Below are 23,924 nucleotides of genomic sequence, written 5' to 3'. Positions count from 1 at the left end.
CGTGCTCGGTTCCTGGTGGTTGCACTCAGCCGTGACACGCAGGTGTTACAAAACACACATCCGGTACTCAAGGGGTTAATTTTTTACTCCTGGGTCATTCGTCTCCTTTGCTCTTCCTACAATTCTTTGGTATTCTTTTCAGTTCATTTAGCCTTAGGATCATTATCCAGTAGTTTATATTCTGATTTAACTTAACCTTCTTTCATATTTTTGTTTGCTTCCCTTGAATTTGTTGGTTTCGGTTTTATGACAAGCATTAAGTGCAACTACTTCACTAAATAATCATTTCAATTACTTTGACATGGTTTTCTGAGTAGAATGTTTACCTCATAGTACTTTAACATCAATACATACCTGACTGATGTCTTGGGAAAAATTCTTGATTTTCTGTAGGGTTGTTTCTTTACAGCCCCTGGTTGGGGCTATAAGTCACTTAGGCAAGAGGTATTGTGTTGTTGTTTGGGGAGTATAAGTATGGGGCATTGTAGAACAAGATGTTATATGTCTTCTGGGACAGTTTGAATCTATGGCCTGTTCTGTTTTGGTACTGTCTTGATGCTGGATGGTGTCCTGAGCGCAGGCAAGACAGTGTGCCTCTTGTGAGGTGTGGAAGGGTCAGAGTATTGGTGGTGGCATTGGAGTATTGAGTTTGGCAGTCTTTCTTGAAGGGCATGTTTTGATATCTGCATGTGTATAAGTTTTTGTGTGGATGTTGTGTGGTGTAGGTAATAGGTTGTTATAGGTGTTTCTCTCTCTCTCTCTCTTTCCTCTCTCCTCTCTCCTCTCTCCTCTCTCTCCCCTCTCCATTCTGTTGGTGGTGCATGTGAAATATGTGAAGGGTGCATGGTGTTTAGGGTTTTGGTGTAGAATTAGGTTTCTGTTATTTTCGCATTGTGTTTTGTGGGGAGGATTTTGCTTTCTATATGTAGATTGTAGGTGCATTGTGTTTGTAGTAGGTTTGTCAAATATTTAAGCCTAGCAGGTCTGTTTGTTTAGGGTGTATGTGGCATCACTGTCTTTCTGGGCAGTCTAATGTCAGGCATCTTTGGAGTAAGTTTGTTGTGATAATTAAGTTCAATTTTATCATTGGGTAGTCTTTTGATTCATGATTGTTTGGAATGAGTAATGTTACTGGTGATTTCTGGCATGAAACTTTCATTGTTATTTTTGAACCATTGTTCCAATTTGTTCAAGTAGGCTTGGGTGTTCTTTGCTGCTATTTTTTATATACTATTGTTATTGTCAAGGCAGCTGCATATGAGAACACATTGGTGCTCTTCATCACTTATCATCGCAGTATCGGTCCCATAGATACTGATACTCTGTCTCTAGATCGAGGCCCAAGGTTACTCTCTTTTAACTTCAACTGTATTTTTTACTCTTTTTCACACTTTTCACACATGGAGAACTGACAACTGGCAACTGCTTTCCTCTCCCTACCACTTTCAGCCAGTGAAATAGAAACAGTCCTGTACTGATACAACACAAACAACTGTCCAAAGTTTCTTCACAGAGAAATGTGGGATGTTTGAAGGATTGTTGCCAGCCACTGTGGGGCTGTGGGTTATCCACTTAGTGAAACTTGAGGTGACACTTAATTATTTACCTAACACATATGAGTGATGGTGAAATTGAGTGTATGAAAGTGAGGCATGATAAATGATGGCTTGATAATTTTTATGGCCATCGCGCACAGGACTCGAACCTACCGCTCTGATGCCAAGAGGCTCCTGAGGCAGTGCCTTAACCCACTCAGCCACTGATGGTTAAAACTCTCTGAACTCAGAATGCTACTGGTTCCCGAGATTAGGAAAGATCGCTCCCTGCGACCTGTATTTCCTTTTTCACCAGAGAGCCAACCTCACTCGTGAAAAAGGAATACTGGTCGCATGCAGCAATCTTTCCTAATCTCGGGAACCAGTAGTGTTCCGAGCTCAGAGAGTTTTAACCATCATTGGTTGAGTGGGTTAAGGCACTGCCTCAGTAACCTCTTGGCGTCAGAGCGGTAGGTTTGAGTCCTGTGTGCGATGGCCATGAAAATTACCCGATTGATGTCGTTATTCATTAGCGAATTTCTCATAAATGATGGGTAGGTTAAACTTTAACTGTTGCACTGTATTTACTGTTTGTAGATGGCATTCATTTCCATCTCTGATAATTGTTTCAAATCTTACAAGCCATAGGGGTCAAATTGGTAAGTCAATAGGTTCTGATTAACTATTTTTTTAAATTTTTACCCTTTTTTTGTACATGGGTGTTTTCTGTCGGTGTCCAGTCCGTACACATTCACTGACACAGGAAGTTGATTGCTTTGTCTTGAAAGATGTTATTTGATGTTGGACCAGTTTCATAAGTTTTGAAATTATACCACCTGTCAGTTAACGAAAATTTTGTCCAGGTGTCTGGTATGTCTTTATCATATCAGTCACCTTTGACCTATTCATCAGTGTGTCTCCTAAGATTGTAGCCCCAAATACCTTTTCTCTTAATCCATTTTTTTCTCGTAACTGCAATGTGAAATAACATTGAATTATTCAAATTCTTAGAAGTAATAGCCACAAGCCACTTTGTTTTATGTGCCTTTCATGTGTTGTTGACTAATCACAGTTTAGGCATGGAAGTTAAAGCAACAACTATAGCAGTGCTGTAATCTAGAATGCAAAGGAATGCAGGCAGGGATAGACATCTAGGCGTAATGTTGACAGTTACAATTATTTTCTCGTATGATATAATTTTGTTGTAAATAGATTTTTGTATTTTCAGTACAGTGAGACCTCTTATTAACGGACATTAATTAGCTGTGTTTATGGTGTTTTTGCTGCGTTTTTGGTGTTTTTGGTGCTGTTGTTTAGTGCATGCAATCACTATGCCACCCAAAAACCACTCCAAAACACAGAAAACACAGTGAAAACATCACGAACACAGCTAATTATTGTCCGTTAATGAGAGGTCACACTGTACTATGTCAGGAAGAAAAAAAGTTTCGCCTTATAAGATCTCGGGAGAAGTTTGTGGTTGGTGATTGGACAGAGATGTTTAAGAGTTTTTGTCAGGAGACAGATCATTATAAAGTGCAATCACTGAAGGTTTGAAGTATCTTTGGATTGGTTTGTCAGTGTGGCCATGCAAAATTAATACTAATCCCTTCATGGATTTACATGAGATATCTTGAGATCCTCCTATTGTACTCTTCAAAACATGTGTCCAAAATTGAGTTTCCAATTTTGGATATGCTGCAGTCATACTTCACCTTGCCTGGGAAGAGGCCCTTGGTATATTGATAGATATGGATAGAGTTTGCCTTGAGGCTAAAAATGTGTTGATTTAGAGTATTGTATGTCTGGTAGTGCTAAGATGGGAGGGAGGATGGAGGGGTGTGGAGTGTTTTCAGGGATGGAATGGGTGTGAATGATTTTATGCCTTTTCCTTTTTGGCTACCTCCCTAGTAAGGGGGAAAAAGCCTTGGTATATGTATGTATGTATGTCTGGTAGTACCAAATTAACTTGGTGAAGAAGACACTGGCAATGTCTGGCACAAGGACAATGTGTTTTTGGCTATATTGACTGAAAATATGGTCTGAAAAGAAACACTTGTGAGAAAAATTTATTCATTAAGGGGATGAGAAGAGGTCTATTTTCCTTTACGTTTATGCAAGGCATATTTATTGTACACAAGGTTGATAATCTCCCAGATTTTAATTATTCATTTGATTTATTCTTTTTTGTCTAATTTTACTTCTGGTGCACGTTCGTGAGCTAGTGCTTCAACTATACAACCCCGTTGAACTACTGAGCAAACTGTCTCCGTTTTCCAGTTATCTTTAGTTTGGATTTTAGTTGGCATCAAAACAGGTACCCATGTGAGGTAATCCTATTTAGTATGTCATAACTGTTTAGTGGCAGGTACAAGTAGGGCAAAATATGGATTCCAGACGAGTTGATAACTAGTATCTATAGATAGGAACTAGTATAGGTTAAACTAACCCTACAGGTAGAGATTCTCTCTGTGATGGGGCCTTTTTGTATGCACATTTCTCTGTATGATTGTGGGATTAAATTGTTTCTTACTAGATCCAAATAATGTGACCGGAAAAGGATACATATTGTCTCCTGTAAGTCACTATTTTCATTGTAACTAATCATTCCATTAATGGAACTTTTTATTGTTGTTTTCTTTTGTTTATTTCTTCCCGCAGTGCTTTAATGTGTGGTTACCATGAAAGTGAGAAACCTTTGGAACCAGTGTTCATATCAATATTCATTGTTTTTCAGTATTGGTTTTGTTTGTCGTTTTGAAAATTAAGATATTTACAGAACCAGCTTTAAGTACAGGAATACCTCACTATACAACATAGTTGTGTTCCCTGCTGACTGGTCACAATGCGAAAATTTGTATATTGAGTTGGGTTTTACATTTAAATAGGGGGGGTTGTGTTCATGGACCCTGTAAAAAAAAAAAAAAAAAACCCTCCTCGATTTTTGCCTCCTGGGGCTTTCACATACACCGAACATTTGTTTTGCCTACTTAAAGCACTCGGTTGTACAGTGAGGTATTCCTCTATGTAAGAGAATGTAGTACAGTTTTGCATAAATGTAATGATACATATATTTGGTTAATATAAATTCTATTAAGATGTGATTATTTTTTCTTTTGTTTCAGTTTGAAATGTTAACGGGAGCTCTGCCATTCCAAGGTGCCAACCGCAAGGAGACCATGACACTTATCCTCAAAGCCAAACTGGGAATGCCACCGTACCTTAGTGCCGAGGCGCAGTCACTTCTCCGAGCACTTTTCAAAAGAAATCCAGCCAACAGATTAGGTGCAGGTGGGAATAGGCAGCTTTACTTGATATACTGGGAAGATAAGAGAAGGGAAACATGGGACTTTGGAAGTGCTTTTATTGGGATTATAACACTTCACTTAGTGGTTTTGACTTGTGTCTTTTTCAAGAGTTGGTGTTATGAATAGTTGCTGTGATTTGACCAGCTCTTGTATTTGTTAGTCACTGACTGTCCCTAGTGCTACTTCTCCCCCTCCTCGATGGTCCTACACTGCTATTGGCTGCTGCTGTCAACCTAGGAGAAGTGGCATCCTGCCTTCCTGTGACTGATGTTTCCTTTGCTGTGAGTGAGTTTTCATGATCATTTGTCTGTGCCTTTGGCCAGGATAACCTCTCCTCGTGTATTGGATCAGGAGGATGGAGTTTCCCAGTGACCAGGTCCATTACTTGTGAAGCCTATATTATATCCCTGCACCTATGTTCTCTCTCTCTCTCTCTCTCTCTGTCTCTCTCTCTCTCTCTCTCTCTCTCTCTCTCTCTCTCTCTCTCTCTCTCTCTCTCTCTCTCTCTCTCTCTCTCTCTCTCTCTCTCTCTCTCTCTCTCTCTCTCTCTCTATCTATCTATCTCTATCTCTATCTCTATCTCTCTATATCTCTCTCTCTTTCTCTCTCTCATCTTTCTCTCTCCCATCTCTCTTGTCTCTGTTTCTCACTCTGTCTCTCTCTCTCACACACACACACACATACCAGATGCAAGGTAGGCTATGCCCTGTCATTGTCAAGCACCTATGGTTGATGTTTGATAATGTTTGGATGAATCCCGCCTCAGTGAGTTTGTCATCAGACATCAACCAGAGGTGCAGGGATTTAATGTGGGCTTCACAAGTAGTGGAACTGATCACCAGGAAACTCCATCACAAGGTATGGACAAATGATCATGAAAACACCCTCATGGCAGAAGAAACATCGATCACCCGAAGGCAGGACAACACCTCTCCTAGGTCAACAGCGGCAGCCAATAGTAGGATTAGACCATCCAGGAGGGGGAAGAACAGCACTAGTCAGTCAGCGACTAGCAAATGTAAGGGCTAGTCAAGTCACAGCAGCTCGTAACACCAACACTTGAGAAAGACACTAGTCAAAACTGGTTGAGTTAAGTGTTGTAATCCCAGTAAAGGCATTTTCAAAGTTCCATATTTTCCTTCCCATGTCTTACCATACCTGTCCACTTAAATTCTAAATACTTCTAACTCTTTCATAATGGAAAGAATGAGTGAGGAAAGATTAACAAAAAGTGTTGAAAGCAGAAGTGGAGAGAATGAACTTGAGAAGAAAACCAAGAAAGAGGTGGATGATGATGTTTTGGTTTAAAGTCACAAACCCCTCCCCTATTGGGAGGCTAGGACAGTGCCCCTCACTTAGGATTTTGTAGCATAGAATTTAGTGAACCATGCCCTTGGTCCAACTTGAGGGTTCGAATCGTCATTGTCTCGACCTACGTCGCAAGTAACGACGCCCTAACCTGCTCAGCCAGCGAGCTAGATGAGATGAAAGGTGTATTGGAGGCAAAAGGAATGTCTTTTGAGTAAGAAAGATTGCAAGAGATGAGAGTGAATGGAGGGTAGTCGTAAATGTATGAAGAAATGGAGCCAAAAAGGGTATTTTTCTTGTCTGCTTCATGATTCTTTTGGATGGATAAGGGATCGGGGTTTGCCATATAATAAAGTAATTAGGGTAATTGCTGGTTGAGCGAGTTACGGTGTCGCTACATGCTATTGAGGTCAAGGTGATCCTGGTTGGAACCCTGCCACTAGTGAGTTGAACCAAGGGCATGGTTCATTAAATTCCACACTACAAAGTCCTCTGTAAGGGGCACCATCCTAGCCTCCTGATATGGGGGAGTTTTGCGAGTTTTGACTCTTCAATATGAGTCAAATTCTTGTGCACAGCATTGAGTGCCTGATGTACAACGATCCATCACACTACTTGCATTATAAAATATAAAGCCACTGTTGTATTACTCATTCTCTTGTACTCTGAGTAATAATAAACACAAAAATGCAATAAGGACAGTTCACAGAATTTGGGGGTCACTGAACTACAACTACAAAATAGATATAATCAAGCAGCCTTGCTGTGGATGTGCTGTGTCTTGTGACACTGCTTCTGACCCAGGGCAGTGGGCAAGATGCAGGGATGACATGTCATCCAGGAGGAGTCAAGATAAGAGGGAGGGGAGTGGAGTATGTTGGGAATGGAATGGGTGGGAGTGGATTTTATGTCTTTGTTTTTTGGCTACCTCTCTTGTATATAATATGCCAATGCTGGCATCCTCATAAACCCACTCATGCCTCATGATGGCTATGTAGGCATCATTGTATGAAAGAGGTTCAACCAAATTAGTTGGGGTAAGTTTCAGGTGTTGGACCTTACTGTGGAGAAACTGTGTCTTACTGCACTGCTGTTGTTGTTGTTGTTGTTGTCGTTCCCTAGACTGTCTGTCCGAGCAATCCCATCTCCCCAAGGAATGCCACAGCCAAAACTGGGTTTTCCCACAAATCCTTGATAGAGTGTATGTTGTGTTGTTTGCGTGCATGATTGTCCTGGAGCTGCAGCGTCTATGTCGTGAGACCACCCCCCAACCCCAAGAGTTGGGGGGCCAAACGGCGGCAACCAGCCCTGGCCACCGGCTCTACGCAGGTGGCACCGATCCCCAGGAGGAGCTATGACTGCCTTGGGGAGTACCACTGCACTGCTGTTGACCTGATTGCGTAGATGGAAGTGGTGATGTTTAGAGATAAATGTGCTGTACCACTGAGCCACAGCAGGCCCACGTGCACCAGGTTGAGTCAGCACTTTTGCTGGGAAAGAAACGAGGTGCAATTTTTATACAGTTTAAACTCTGATATGATGACGCCAACATAGGTGTCATGTGGTGCAAGTGGGTGTACGAGCATGCCTGTGTCGGCGTCTTGATTATATTTATTTTGTAGTTGTAGCCGAGTGACCCCCAAATTCTCTGAACTGATTTGATCACATTTTCTTTATTCATTATTACCTAGAGCGAAAGAGAATGAGTAATACAGCTATGACTTTATATTTTATAATGCGAGTACTGTGATGCATCATACATGAGGCATCCGATGATGCATGTGAGAATTTTACTTGTATTGAAGAGGTTAAGCAGGAAGGAGTGAAAGAAATGAGTGTGATAAGAGTGAACGGGATGAAGATATTTCTTTCCCATTTCTAACCAACTTCTTTTGTGAGTAACGGCATTTAAATTGAAGAAGAAGGTTTTCAAAATTTATTGGATCTACAGTTCTTCATCACTTTCGGATTTTTTCTTCGTCGCAATACGTTCATTTTACTAGGATTGTTATTCCAAATGTTGTAATATTTTAGCTTTCTAGTAACTCTGCAAGGTTAAAATGAACATATTTTTGTTATTTTGTGTTACCGTACACAAGACAAGTATCTATAACTATGGGGTATACTTTTCTTCGTACAGGACCAGATGGAATTGAGGAATTGAAGAGACACAGTTTCTTTGCTTCAATAAACTGGGAGAAGCTATACACCAAAGAGATGGAGCCACCATTCAAACCAGCCGTTTCGAAAGCAGATGATACTTTCTACTTTGATACAGAATTCACAACCAGGACACCAAGAGGTGAGTCAGGATTTCACAGTTTGATAATGAATATAAATTATTATTATTGTTATTATTATAATTTATTTCATCATCATCATTGTCGTCATCGTCATCTTCTTTGTCATTGTCGTCTTCTTTGTCGTCGTCGTCTCCTCCTCCTCCTCCTCCTCCTCCTCCTCTTCCTCCTCCTCTTCCTCCTCCTCCTCCTCCTCCTCCTCCTCCTCCTCCTCCTCTTCCTTCTCCTCCTCCTCCTCCTCCTCCTCCTCCTCCAATGGGCAGTTCTGTTTTCAATCTTGCATGACCACCACAAACAGGTATCCATCGTTGGATCAATCGGTCAATCCATTGCCCCAGTTGTCTCTTACAGGAGAGCCTTGGCTTTCCAGGAACCAGCAATGGTCATCATAGAGGCCCATAGATCACTCAAGGAAGAAATATTATGTTCTTTCCCAGGAGTACTTTGTGTGGGTCAATGTAGTATGAGGTGTCCGTATCCTCTGTGTGATGGTTGCATCCAGGGCAGTTTCATTTTGTGGCTGGGCCTGTTCTGTGGTGGTTCTAATGTATTTCTGGATGGTGCCCTGAATACAGGTGTGCTAGTGTGGTTTTTGCTTTTCTTGAGAAGGGTTTTTGCTGTGAAGCTGATGGTGGTGAAAGGATTGGAGGAGTATTAGATTTGGTGGTATGTTTTTAATGACGTGTTTAGTGGTATGTCTTCAAGAGTTTGCCTTGTGATCTGTGCGTGAATATGTTTTTGTGGGTATTATATGGTGGGGATGGAATGGGTGGGAGTGGTTTTTATGGCTTTGTTTTTTGGCTACCTTCCTTGTAAGGGGAAAAAAGCCTTTGATATATGTATGTATGTGTGTATATGGTACAGGTGGTTGTTGTATATGAATAGTATTTTTTTGTTTTGTTTTGTTTTTGTTTTTTGTTTTGTTTTTTCTTTCTTTACATTCAGCTGATTGTGCTACATACATACATATACCAAAGGCTTTTTTCCCCCTTACAAGAGAGGTAGCCAAAAAAACAAAGGCATAGAAACCACTCCCACCCATTCCATCCCCTACATACTCCACTCCCACTCTCTTGTGCTAGTGTGATATAATGAGATAGGTGAGTAGGGTTATGGGCTGTAGCATAGGAATGTGATCCTATCATTATAATATATCTTATGGGGGTGGGAGGTAGTTTTTGAGTACATATGTATTGGGGTGGTTTTGGTGCATTCTGTTATGATTTTTAATGCTTTACAAACTTTGCAAAGTGTGCTTGTTTTGCCAATTGTTCAGAATAAAGCTGTGTAAGCCCAGTTGGGTGTGGTTTTTTCATGACTTGTACGTAGACTGTGATAAGAGATGTAGACTTAGACTAAAGAAGTCACTCAGCATTTAGAAGTCACATAACCCTTTGCAGTAACTGTTTGAGGCAGTTTCTTGATAATCACATCACGTGGCGATCGCCTATTTCTTTTCACGTATTTCGCATAAAATGACACGTTGGTAACGTACAGCTCATTTTTAAGATGTCGAATTGCTTTTAGATTCCCCAGGTGTGCCCCCAAGTGCAAATGCCCATGTATTATTCAAAGGCTTCAGCTTTGTAGCACCGACACTTTTAGAAGATCAGGTGGATGGCACAGTGACACATCCTCCGGAAGAACCTATCCCATTAAGCAAGGTGGGCGAACTGTTCTAACTTAGAAGATATAATTTATTTTTTATTGAATTTTTAGTCATACTGCAGTGATAATGTATAATTTTGTTTATGTATTTATTTGTAGTTTTCTTTTTATCTATAGCAGATTTAGTGCCTCATGATAAAATAATTTGATAGACCCTTTTTTTTTTATCTTGCTTTAAAGAAGACAATAAGTTTTTCAGTAATATAAAATTATGGACCAAAAGGCCTCCTGTCAACATGCTTCTCCTTTGTAATCCTTTGTAATATATATATATATACTCTGTTCTCATTGGTGTCACTGTTTATGTAATTTTATATTCAAACATGTGCCTCTTTTGCTCCCTCTGTGCAGAGATTATCAGGAGTTAAACCAACTAGTATCACCGATGAGTATGACATGCTGGAAGAAATAGGCAAGGGTAGCTATAGCGTATGCCGGCGATGTGTTCATAGGGCCACCAAGATGGAATATGCAGTTAAAGTCCTACCCAAGAGAAAGAGAGACTGCCAAGAAGAGATAGAAATATTGTACAGATATGGTCATCATACAAACATTATATCTTTGAGAGATGTAAGTAGAGTTAGTCGGTTGCTGTTGCATTATAAACAATTCCCAAACTTGGGATTTGATACGATATAGAAGCGATTACTTTCACTTGTGTAGCTATATTTAACTTTTTTCGAACTTCAATTCACTAATGTGGTGCAGGATAGCACAGTTCTTGAAATCATTGTTGTGGCTTGGTTTGAGGGACACAAGATGAAAAATGTAAGTGGTGTTCAAGGCAAACTGAGATTTTTATTGTTAGCTGAGCGGGTTAGAGCCTTGTTACTTGCGGCGAAGGTCGAGGGGGTGGTGGTTCGAATCCTGCCACCGGTGAAGTTGAACCAAGGGCATGGTTCATTAAATTCCACACTACAAAGTCCTCTGTGAGAGGTACCATCCTAGCCTTCCGATAGGGGGGAGTTTGTGACATTAAACCATATCATATCATATCACTTCTCCTCACCCTTGTCTGTGAGATACAAAGAAGAGAATATAGAACAACCAACTACAACAAGGGTCAAAAGTATAAGGAAAATATATACTATTGACCCTTAACAGTCAATGTACATGAAGCCTATAAGAAATGTTTCATCACAGTAATGACATTTTACAACTTTTTCATCATGATGTCCTCTTTGTCACTAGTCAGCCATGAAAGAACTGAGATGACGAAAACTGTTCTTCATCATGATTGTAATTTTAATAGATTTTTAAAGGGACCTAAACAAAAAATTACGTTTCCACAAGGTGCTTACATGATTCAGTATGGGTGCTATGATGAGTAAAAGCAGCAACGACTGCAACAGCACTGTAGGAGAGAGGCCAAACGCATTTTCATGTTCGTTTCTCCCAGCAAGCTTGGGTTATATAAGGAATCAGATGTTTGTCCACTATGTTATTTCTGAAAAAGCCCTGCTGGGCGAAACGTTAAATACATTGGATCCCATACTCTGCGTTTGGCTTCTCTCCTTGGGTGCTATGAATTGAAGAATGTAAATTATTTTGAAAATATTAGATGGCTATAGCTATGTCCCCATTCCACCACCCTGGGAATTATGCCCCTTTATATAACTATCAAAGGAGTAGACATTTTGTAAAGATTAGTGTTATTTTTTGTTTTCCTTCTTTATTAAGCAACTGTACTATAACGTGTTTTAACAGGTATATGAAGATGATACACACGTGTACCTGGTTATGGAGCTCTTGAAGGGAGGAGAACTATTAGACAAAATTTTGAGACAAAAGTTCTTCTCGGAAAGAGAAGCCTCAGCAGTATTGGAGACAGTGACCAAAGCAGTGCAGTATCTTCATCAAAATGGGGTAAGCAAGCAAGATGCTGTATTGACTGTCATTTATTTTATTTTGTTTTGTTATCATTTGTCTGTTTGTTTATTGTTATTTGCTCGAAAGGTTGTGAATGGATGGAAAGTTGATATAGCCCAAAGGAACAGTTGTATCATCTGCTTGGTAATTAATTTTGAATGGATGAGGAGAAGGATTGCCTTACAATAATGTGGTGAGGGTAAATCAACTGTGGCTACTGGGCTATGTTAGAGCTTTACCTTTATGCATTACTTTTGACCCAAGCATAAGAAAAGAAGTAGGGTCCTAGGAATGGTAAAGGGGATGTTTAAGAAGAATAGTAGAAATGAGGAATATTAAAATTTAGTTACAGTACTCAGTATTTCTTTAAGAGTAAAGATTTGTTTCCAAGTGTTAAATAATTTCACATGCTGGATTCGCTAGTCACTAACTTTCTTAAAGCTTTGAATGCATGTAACTATATAGTTGATACTCCTGTTTGAATAAGAATTGTTGGCCTGGAGATGCATGCATGGTGAATGTGATTTCAAGTGGAGTATTCAGATGATAAAGATGTTATTTCTCCTTTCATAGTCCAGGCAGAGCCTGCATTGAGCATAGGGTACTGTTCCTGCTTTGAATGCATTAGTTCCAGGTTCAATCCCTAAGAAGTGTAAGGCAACTGATTAAATTGTTTTTTTATAACTTCCCAACCCCTCTCAGCAATGACGGACATCAGTGTGGTCCAACTGATTCCAGAGAGTTCAGACTTCATTAACATACATACATACATACATATATACATCTGAAAAAGAATAGTTTCCCACACAGAGTGGTAGATATCTGGAATAGATTGGATGAGGAAGCAGTGAGCACAAAAAATATACAAGAATTTAAGAAAAAAAATTGATGCTGAAAGATACAAAGACTAGTCACCATGAGCATAATCCTCTTCCTGTAAAATTTAACTAGGTAAATGCAACTAGGTGAATACATGTACCAAAGGGTTTTTTTCCCCTTACAAGGGAGGTAGCCAAATGAAACAACTTCATTATCAACTACAGCTATTCCAGCATGCTCAACACTCCACATTCACACAGTACCATCCATGCAAGCTGGATTGAGTCACTGTTTTGAGTTACAGAGGCTGTATTATCTGCCAGGGGATAGACCAGCAGATTTCCAATGGATCCTCAAGACTGAGCACTTTAATTTTTCTTATACAGGTTGTCCATCGAGACCTGAAGCCCTCCAACATTATGTACGCTGATGTCTCTGGAAGCCCCGACTCGTTAAGGATATGTGACTTCGGGTTTGCCAAACAGCTCCGGGCTGAGAATGGTCTCCTCATGACCCCCTGTTACACAGCCAACTTTGTGGCACCAGAGGTTCTCAAGAAACAGGGTTATGATGCTGCCTGCGACATCTGGAGTCTGGGCGTTCTACTCTACACCATGCTGGCAGGGTGAGTAGAGATATTCAATTCAATTTAACAGTTTAGTCAACAAAAAATCACACTTTACATTTTCATGTTGAAGATGTACATACATACATACATACATATACCAAGGCTTTTTCCCCCTTCCAAGGGAGGTAGCCAAAAAGGGAAAGGCATAAAAACACTCCCACCCATTTCATCCCCAAATACACTCCACACCCCTCCCACCCTTCCTCTCATCTGAGCACCTCCTGGATGACGGGTCATCCCTGCACCCCGCCCACCGCCCTGGGTCAGAAGCAGTGTCGCAAGACACAGTACATCCACAGCAAGGCCGCTTCATTTAATCGGCGACCCCCCCACTCCGTCCCCCTTTGCATATAAGGAGAGGACGGGGAGAAATCCCTTCGGGCTGCGTCAAAAATTACTCACACATACTACCCCACCCCCCCGCCCATTCCTCCTCATGCAATCACAACATCATCCATATACAACCATTCTCCACTCACCTCTGTCTTCCGTCCTCTCCCTTCCTTCCTCAACAGACATTCCCCTCTTCCCCAAAGCCCCCTTCACCCCATCCATCCACCTCATCCTAGGACGTCCCCTCATGTTCACTCCCTCCACATCTGCCTTCCATACCTCTTTTACTAGTCTTTCTTCACTCATTCTTTCCATGTGTCCAAACCATCCTAATATTCTTTCATCAACCCTCTCTCCCAAATCCTTTTTCACCCCTGTTCTCCTCCTCACCTCCTCATTTCTCACTCTATCTAGCCTAGTAACCCCCACCATACTTCTCAGACACTTCATCTCAAACACATTCAAACTCCTTCTCTCTTCTTCTCTTATGTTCCACGTTTCTGCCCCATACAGAAATTTGTTGAAAGGGGAGAGCGGAAGCAATAGCTTATAAAATGCTATCCCCCTAATATTTGTTGCCATTTGGTTTATGGGGTACTGGTTAGGTGTGAAAGGATGAATTTGTTTTTTAGTATGTTGTTGTCATTCCCTAGACTGGCCGAGCAGTCCCAACTCCCTGGGGAATGCGACAGTTGGAATGGAGTTTTCCCACAGATCCCTTGTCGAGTGTACATTGTGTTGTTGGCGTGTGTGCTTGTGTTCAATGCAATCATTCATAATTTGGTCATCCAGCCTCTTCTGGTAACTTAACCACTTCAGTACATACTATGACATCTACATAGGTACCATGAGGTGTGAGTGGTTACATGAAGATGCCAGCATCGGCATCTTGATTTATATTTTTTGTAGTTGTACATGAGTTACCCTGGATTCCGTGAACTGGTTTGATCACATTTTCTATGTTTATTATTAATCAAAGTAAAAGAGAACAGGTAATACAGCGGTGACTTAATATTTCTAATGCAAGTAGTGTGATGCATATTACATATGGCAGCCGATGCTGCACGCGAGAATTTGAGTTATACTAAATTAGTTAAATTCCCTTCATCGAAGTCTTTTGTAAGGAGACGTTCTGGTAACCCTTTCTGAGAGTGGGAGTTTGCATTGTTAAACTGAATTATGTATCTATTGTGTCTTCCCCGTATGTGCGATAGGGATCAGGGGGCCAATAACAGACACTTGCTTGTTGTGGTTCTGCAAGATGGATGCGATACTAATTCTGTTTATTGCAAACTACTATCAGGAGGCAAGGATGGTGCCTCTTACAGAGGACTCTGTAGCATGGAACTTAATGAACCATACCCTTGGTCCAACTTGTTGGCGGCAGGGTTCGAACTGCTGTCACCTTGATGTCCATTGCAAGTAGCAATGCTGTAACCCGCTCAACCAGTGTGCATCCAAGATGGATGTCTGAGAAAATGATCTCCGCCATTCCTTCAGATCCTGTCTATATACTTATATCCGTATGTGAGTGCAACCCCAAGGGACTGGCATTCCGTCTCCATACCAAGGACAAGACATCTCTCTTGTGTCTTTGATTTTTTTTTTCTTCTTTTTCTTTTATCACATAGAACTGACAGCTGGCAGCTGCTACCTTCTTTCTCGTCATACCAGCTGTTGACATATAAACAGACCTACACGACTGGGTGGCACAGTTGGTAGAATTCCCAGCCGCCACTATGGAGTTCAGGGTTCAAATCCCACCCAGGGATGAAATAATTTCAGTATCGCTGTGCTGCCAGCCGTTACTCCAACTCGTGGACGGGGAGTTGGGTGCGTGTGTGTGTGTGTAAAGGTCACAGCATCACCCATAGATCGGTCACATATGAGCTGTGAGCTCTCTTCCGGGAGGGAAATAGCTGTCGATCATGAGTCCAGCATGCGATCCAAGACCGTGGTGAATCGCATGAATACAACACAGAGAGCAGTCCCAGGGTTTTCACTTTAGACTGTTTGTGTGCATGATCCTTTAAGTATGGCTTGTGATAAAGAGAGAGAGAAGAGAGGAGAAGGAGAAAGAGAAATAGAGGAAAGTAGAGAGAGAGGGAAGAAGGAAGAGTGAGAGAGAGAGAGATAAAGAAGAAGGAGAGAGAGAAATAGAGGTAGGGAAGAAGGAAGAGAGAGGGAGATAGGTAAGAAGGAAGAGAGAGAGAGAGAGGGAGATAGGGAAGAAGTAAGAGAGAGAGAGAGAGAGGGAGATAGGGAAGAAGTAAGAGAGAGAGGGGGGGAGATGGTGAAGAAAGAAGAGAGAGAGGGAGATAGGGAAGAAGGAAGAGAGAGAGAGGGAGATAGGGAAGAAGGAAGAGAGAGAGAGAGAGGTGGGGAGATGGTGAAGAAAGAAGAGGGAGAGGGAGACAGGGAAGAAGTAAGAGAGAGAGGGAGATAGGGAAGAAGGAAGAGAGAGAAAGAGAGGAGAGAGGTGGCGGGGGGAAGAACGGAGAGAGAACCGGAGGAGACCGTGCTGGTGACGGAGAGGCCGGAGAAGAAAGGACCAAGTTAAGTTCGAATCCTGTGTGTGTGTGTGTGTGTGTATATATATATATATATGTATATATGTATATATATATATATATATATATATATATATATATATATATATATATATATATATACATACATATATATGTATAAAGTTTGTACCCAGCGCCTGTTATTTCAAGTCACCCGGGGGGTTGGGGGGGCTGGGGCGGGGCTGCAAAGGGCGCGGAGGCTATTTCCAGCCACCTCCAGGCGGCGGGGAGGCTGCCGGCGGCTATTCTGGTGGCTGTGTCCCTGAGGAAGACGCCGGGCAGGTACTTGGAACCTTGGTTTGTGTGTGTGTGTTTCACCGTGGTCTTGGATCACGTGTTGGACTCGTGATCGATAGCTGTTACCCTCCCGGATGAGAGCTCAGAGCTCATATACGGCCCGATCTATGGGTAATGCTGTGACCTTACACGCACACACACACACACACACACACGTATCCAACTCCCCGCCCACAAGAGTTGGAGTAACAACCCGCACCACAGCGATACTGAAATTATTTCACTCCTGGGCGGGATTCGAACCCGGACCTCCGTAGTGGCAGCCGGGAACTCTGCCAATTGCGCGCGCGCGTGTGTGTGTGTGTGTGTGTGTGTGAAGTGTACAGTCTGTTTCCACCAGCCATTCATCTCTTTGACTTCAGACTCCGGCTGTCTGATGTGGGCTGGCCGGGGGGTCCCGGTTGTCGCTGTGTGAGGATGTCCGGTACGTCTGGTCGGGGCCTATTGCGTGTGTGTGAACACGCGCTTGCCTGTGACTGTTTGTACACAAAGTTTTGTGTCAAGTTGTTTTGACAGATGTGTGTGTGTGTGTGTATGCTTGTATGTGTCGAGTGTGTACGTGTATTGTAGTTATTCAAATTGAAGATTGGTATGTTATAACACATTTATAAAAGTTCACTGTAAACCCACTATCGGAGAAATAATAACGGAAATAAAGAGAAAATGTATATTTCGACTACTATCTGTAGTCCTGTTCATTCTGCTGAAGAGGACTACAGATAGTAGTCGAAATATACAGTTTCTCTTTATTTCCGTTATTATTTCTCCCATAGTGGGTTTACAGTGAATTATTCAAATTGAGTTTGGGGGTAGGATGTTGGAGGAAAAATAACCCAGTGTGATAACCCTTTACGTTGGCCGCACGATTTTTGTCAAACGTGATCTTGATGGTCGCTGGCCGAGGGGGTCAGAGCGTCAGTACTTACGGCGGTGGTCGAGGTGACGGCAGTTTGAACTCTGCCCCGAGCGCGTTGGACCAAGGGCATGGTTGGTTGGATTCCTAGCTTCAAAGCCCTCTGTAAGGGGCACCGTCCTAGCCTTCTGATAGGGGGAGTTCACGACGTTAAACCGAATCAAACGCGAATTGACGTTACCCCCAGAAATAGAAATTGTGATAGACGAGTATATCACTCAACGCTGACGTCATACAAGATCTGGGCAATTGCATTTGCTTGGTTAGAGGTCAAGCATAAAGGTAACCTAGGTCAAAGCAAGAAGTGACCCAGGTCAGAGCAAAACGTGACCCAGGTCAAAGCAAGTGACCTAGGTCATTGCTAGAAGTGATCCAGGTCAAAGCAAATGATCCAGATCACAGCAAGAAGTGACCCAGGTCAGAGCAAAACGTGACCTAGGTCAAAGCAAGTGATCCAAGTCAGAGCAAAACGTGACCTAGGTCAAAGCAAGTGACCCAGTTCAAAGCAAGAAGTGACCCAGGTCAAAGCATGAAGTTACCTAGGTCAAAGCAAGAAGTGACCCAGGTCAAAGCAAGAAGTGACCCAGGTCAAAGCAAGTGACCTAGGTCATTGTTAGAAGTGATCCAGGTCAAAGCATGAAGTTACCTAGGTCAAAGCAAGAAGTGACCCAGGTCAAAGCAAGAAGTGACCCAGGTCAAAGCAAGTGACCTAGGTCATTGTTAGAAGTGATCCAGGTCTCAGTAAGAAGTGACCCAGGTCAAAGCAAGAAGTGACCTAGGTCACAGCAAACGTGCCAGTCAGGGAACGTTTTAATGTTGACCTTTTGCTCGGAGCTACGGGAGCTGAGGTGACCCAGGTCACGACAGGCGTGCCAATCACGTGACCCCTTGTTGGTTTCGTCTTAGCTGAATGGAATTGTCTGGTTGGATTTGGATTGATATGGGAATTGACCCAGCGTGCGATAGAAGAGATTATATTGCATTTATATACGTATTATGTATTACAAAGGATTACAAAGGAAGAGCATGCCGACATGAGACCTTTTGGTCTATAACTAGGCTACTAGGTCAGATGCAAAATTGATAAAAATAAAAAAATAAGTGAAAAAATAAAATCGATAATGATAAGAAACAAATATATTTATATATACCGTATATACGTACACACACACACACACACACACACACACACACACACACACACACACACACACACACACACATATATATATATATATATATATATATATATATATATATATATATATATATGTTGCATATCTATGGTTTATATGTTAGTGATGGGAATGGGTTTCGGAAATTGGTTATACTCTCGGGATGTGCCGGGATTTGTGCTGAGAGATGATGTCTCCATTAGTTCAGAGATATAGAGTGTAGAGGGACCAATAACAGGTACCTTAGAACATAAGGTTGAGACCGCAAGAGACCATAAGGCCTACACCAGGCAGTACCTTGTCCATGACCACCTTTCAACTCTGCATGTGGTGGTCCTGCAAGGTTACCCATTTTCAAAGTCTATCAACACCCTCACCTCCATCATGAGGTGCAGCCCCGAGAGGCTGACACTCGGTCCCCGATCTTGGCCTTGACAACCGGTGACTGATCTCGACTCGACCAGTGACGTGGAAGCAGACCTTCACTAACAGACAACAGTGCAGAGCTTCCTTTCAGGGCGATCTGAGGACGACCGTTTCCGTCCAGTGTGGGGTTGCGGGTGTTCCATTGAGAGAACCTCGAGGCAACAGTGAGTTGATTAACTGGAAGCCTGGAAATGGAAGAGCCTGGAAAGATGATAAGTAAATCGATTACTCTGATCTTTGTGAGGAAAAAGATGAACTGGGATTAGGAGGCCAGCAGACATGCGAGTCTTCTTCTTCGGCTTCGTCTTCTTCTTCGGCTTCGTCTTCTTCTTCGTCTTCGTCGGCGTCTTCTTCTTCATCTTCTTCTTCGTCTTCGTCGGCGTCTTCTTCTTTGTCGCGTTCTTCTTCTTTGTCTTTTGCTTCTTCGCATTCTTCTGCTTCGTCGTCGCGTTCTTCTTCGTCTTCTTCTTCATCTTCTTCTTCTTCTTCTTTGTCTTCTTCGTCTTCTTTTGCTTCTTCGCATTCTACTTGTGCTTCTTCGTCATCGTGTTCTTCTTCGTCTTCTTTTGTTTCTTCGCATTCTTCTGCTTCTTCGTCATCGCATTCTTCTTCTTCTCCTTCGTCTTCTTCATTGCGTTCTTCTTCTGCTTCTTCTTCTTGAGCTTGCGCTAAGGCGTTATCACACTGGGCTATTTTTCCTCCGACTTTTGGAGCAGATTTGCAGTCATCAGCTTTCTGGAAGGAATCTGAGATGCTGAAGGAAGATCATTTTCCTCCAGCACAACAAATGATTTTGACGGCGGAGAAAGACCTGGAGGTGGGCGGTACCGCCGACGAATCGGAGGTTGGAGGAAAAATACCCCCAGTGTGATAACCCCTTTAGGTTGTGTCCGGTTGTTAACGGCTGCCCAGTAACGAGGGTCCAGAAGATCCCCCGATGGGTCGTACGGGGTCAGGTTCAGTCGTAGAAATACGTCACAGGTCGGGAGTTCTTCTGGGAGGAGCGAGGAAGGTCGAGGGGCAGATGAAAGAAGAAGAAGAAAAAAGTATAATAATGTGAAGGCATTCGGACAAGAGAGGCAGAGGGAAAACACAAATAGAACAAGAGTACTGTTTGGCTAGTTTTGTACTATGGTGCTTCGTAGTGCGAAACTAGTCAAAGAATATAATAGTAATGATAATAGTAATAAGGATGATAATAGTAGATTCAATGATAATAATAATAATGATAGATATAATAATGATAATAAAGGATGATAATAGGAATAGGTACATAAAATAAACGAATAAATTACATACATATACCAAGGCTTTTTCCCCCTTCCAAGGGAGGTAGCCACAAAAGGAAAGGCATAAAAACACTCCCACCCATTTCATCCCTAAATACACTCCACACCCCTCCCACCCTTCCTCTCATCTGAGCACCTCCTGGATGACGGGTCATCCCTGAACCCTGCCCACCGCCCTGGGTCAGAAGCAGTGTCGCAAGACACAGTACATCCACAGCAAGGCCGCTTCATTTAATCGGCGACCCCCCCTCTCCGTCCCCCTTTGCATATAAGGAGAGGACGGGGAGAAATCCCTTCGGGCTGCGTCAAAATTTACTCACACATACTAGGGCCCCCCCCCCCCCCCCCGCCCATTCCTCCTCATGCAGTCACAACATCATCCATATACAACCATTCTCCACTCACCTCTGTCTTCCGTCCTCTCCCTTCCTTCCTCAACAGACATTCCCCTCTTCCCCAAAGCCCCCTTCACCCCATCCATCCACCTCATCCTAGGACGTCCCCTCATGTTCACTCCCTCCACATCTGCCTTCCATACCTCTTTTACTAGTCTTTCTTCACTCATTCTTTCCATGTGTCCAAACCATCCTAATATTCTTTCATCAACCCTCTCTCCCAAATCCTTTTTCACCCCTGTTCTCCTCCTCACCTCCTCATTTCTCACTCTATCTAGCCTAGTAACCCCCACCATACTTCTCAGACACCTCATCTCAAACACATTCAAACTCCTTCTCTCTTCTTCTCTTATGTTCCACGTTTCTGCCCCATACAGTGCTGTTGGCACAATCACTCCTTCATACAGTCTCCTCTTCGCATCCATTCCCAAATGTCTATTTCTCATTACACTCTTTAAACCACCAAGGCATTTACTCGCTTCTCTCAATCTACATTCTACCTCCACCTTCACTCCACCTTTTCCTGCTACACTTGCACCCAAGTATCTAAAACTATCCACTTCCTCCAGTCGCTCTCCCTTAATGTTCACTTCCAGTCTACTGCCACTTTCACCCCTTGTACATCTCATCACCTTACTTTTACCCACATTTATCTTTAGCTTTCTTCTATCACATACTCTCCCAAACTCTGCCACCAGCTTCCTCAATCCCTCCTCTGACCCTGCCACAAGCGCAGTGTCGTCCGCAAACAACAGCTGGCTCACCTCCCACTTTTCTCCATTTTCCTTAACCATCTCCAATCCCTGACCCACTACCCTTGCATTCACCTCTCGCACCACCCCATCCATGTATAAGTTGAACAGCCAGGGCGACATAACGCATCCTTGACGAAGTCCCACCTTTACTTCAAACCACTCACTCTCTCCATTTCCAATCCTAACACATGCTCTACTACTCACATAAAAACTCTTGACAGCTCCCAAAAGCTTTCCTCCTATCCCATAAATCTGCATAACCTCCCACAGTGCCTTTCTGTCTACCCTATCATAAGCCTTTTCCAGATCCATAAAAGCCCAAAAAACATCCTTCCCCTTTCCTATAGCTTTCTCACATATCTGTCTTACCACAAAGATCTGATCTACACAACCTCTACCCGTCCTAAATCCACACTGTTCCTCACCAATTACTCCTTCTGTTCCTCTCCTAATCCTCTCAATTAAGATTCTCCCATAAGCCTTCCCTACTACACTCAACAGGCTAATCCCTCTGAAATTACTACATTCACACTTGTCCCCTTTTCCCTTGTAAAGAGGAACTAAATTAAATAAGATAAAAACAAAATGTCGATTTATCCTTGGATTTTAGGTTTAGTGTTCATAGTGGAAGTATGACGGGTTTTCGTAATGGCGGACCTTTGATACCCTCAATCGATGTAAGGGCGGACATTTAATACCATCAGGCGATGTAAGAGAGGACATTTGATACCCTCTGGCAATGTACGGGCGGACATTTGATACCCTGAGGCGATGTGAGAGCGGACTTTTGGTACCCTGAGACGATGTAAGGGCGGACATTTGATACCCTCAGGCGATGTAAGGGCGGACATTTGATACCCTCAGGCGATATAAGGACGGACATTTAATATTTTTAGGCGATGAGCAATAATCCAAGAACGTCGTAGAGTTTAAGGCTTTGGTGGTGAAATGATCATGATAATTGGTTGAGGATGAGGATGATGAGAGGGCGAGACGGGGGAGGGAGGATTTGTCCGAGTTTTGAACCCATTACGACGAGGTACGGTTGGGCATTTGTCCTACAATTTCTTCTTCGTAAAGACACACAAACTTGTGTATTAATCTGAAAGAAGACATGGGTAAACTAAAAACACGATTTTAAAAACATGATAGAGAAAAAGAGACGTGACGTAAGATAGATTGAGAAATGGAGACGCGACACCTCAAGCGTGTACAAATCCTTTCCTGCATATTACAATTAACGAAACGATCAAGTGAGTACAAGTACACTGTGTCCATATCTCAACAAATGGCTTACAGACGCGCATGCGCGCCACATTGATTTCAGTAAACGGGGTTATTTATTTTCCCCCCAAATTGGCCAAAAGCGAGAATTCTGGTTATTCCGACAGTTCTAATGAGCTCCGGGATATTGGGCAACCGCCACCTCCCATTTTCTGTGAGAGTAAGCATTAATACCTGCACTCTCGCTTATAGAAAACGTCGATTGTGGTTACTACGTTTTGGGTGCGTTGAGAAGAGGGGGGGGGAAGAGGGGGAGGGGAACTTGTCTGGGTCTTTCAGCTTCCTCCCCCTTCTCTCTCTTTTTTCTCTTTCTCCCTCCTTCTTTCTCTTTCCTTTTCTCCCCTCTCCCTCTCTCCCCTCTCCCTCTCTCCCACTCTCTTTTTGTTTCTCCCATTCTCTTTTTCTCCACTTTCTCCCTCTCTCTCTCTCTCTCTCTCTCTCTCTCTCTCTCTCTCTCTCTCTCTCTCTCTCTCTCTCTCTCTCTCTCTCTCTCAAACACCACACACACACACACACACACACACACACACACACACACACACACACACACACGTGTATTCTGTCTCCTGCCATGTAATTTTATGTAACTTAGGGAGACTCTCTCTCTCTCTCTCTCTCCTTGGTGTGCAACAATAAGGTTGATCGTGACCCGTGACTTCTATGAACGGGTCATGACCTCTTTGCCCCGTGAGGGGTTGCCCGCTCAACCTGTGCTGAACGAATTCGGTGAGGAATCTGTAGACTTCCCCCACCTCCAACCCCCAACCTCCAACCCCCAACCCCCAACCCCAACCCAGCACAGCTGAGCAGCCCAACCCCTCCCATACGTCTGGGCTCGAACCCAATCCAACCCAGACCCAAAGTCAATCCTAAACCTAACCCTAACTCCAACCCCTAACCAGCCCCTAACCGGCCCCCTAACTAGCCCCCTAATCAGTCCCTGCCCAACCTCTATTCCTCCAATCCTCCCCTCTCTCACTCCCCCTCCTCCCTCACGCCTCTCCTCCCTCACGCCTCTCTTCTCTCATTCCTCACCTCCCTCACTCTTCTCC

At 42.9% G+C, this 23,924-nt stretch overlaps 1 protein-coding gene across 4 annotated transcripts in view; it reads left to right on the top strand.

Moving 5' to 3' along the window:
- Window positions 1-23,924, top strand: part of S6kII (Ribosomal protein S6 kinase II) — a 1,295,804-nt gene that overhangs the window by 994,798 nt on the left and 277,082 nt on the right. For 3 of the 4 annotated variants that reach the window (XM_076174453.1, XM_076174454.1, XM_076174451.1), the window contains exons 8-13: window positions 4,661-4,826; window positions 8,292-8,453; window positions 9,979-10,115; window positions 10,471-10,689; window positions 11,827-11,985; window positions 13,194-13,432. In XM_076174453.1, the coding sequence (XP_076030568.1) occupies window positions 4,661-4,826; window positions 8,292-8,453; window positions 9,979-10,115; window positions 10,471-10,689; window positions 11,827-11,985; window positions 13,194-13,432 (1,082 nt within the window). The remainder of the gene's footprint in view (window positions 1-4,660; window positions 4,827-8,291; window positions 8,454-9,978; window positions 10,116-10,470; window positions 10,690-11,826; window positions 11,986-13,193; window positions 13,433-23,924) is intronic. The other variant, XM_076174452.1, reaches the window with a different exon arrangement.

The sequence above is a fragment of the Oratosquilla oratoria genome, chromosome 36 (assembly GCF_046742065.1).
Source record: "Oratosquilla oratoria isolate Oo_2021 chromosome 36, ASM4674206v1, whole genome shotgun sequence".
Lineage (NCBI taxonomy): Eukaryota > Metazoa > Arthropoda > Malacostraca > Stomatopoda > Squillidae > Oratosquilla > Oratosquilla oratoria.
Note: the sequence above shows the minus strand (reverse complement) of the source record. Positions and strands in the feature narration are given on the sequence as shown.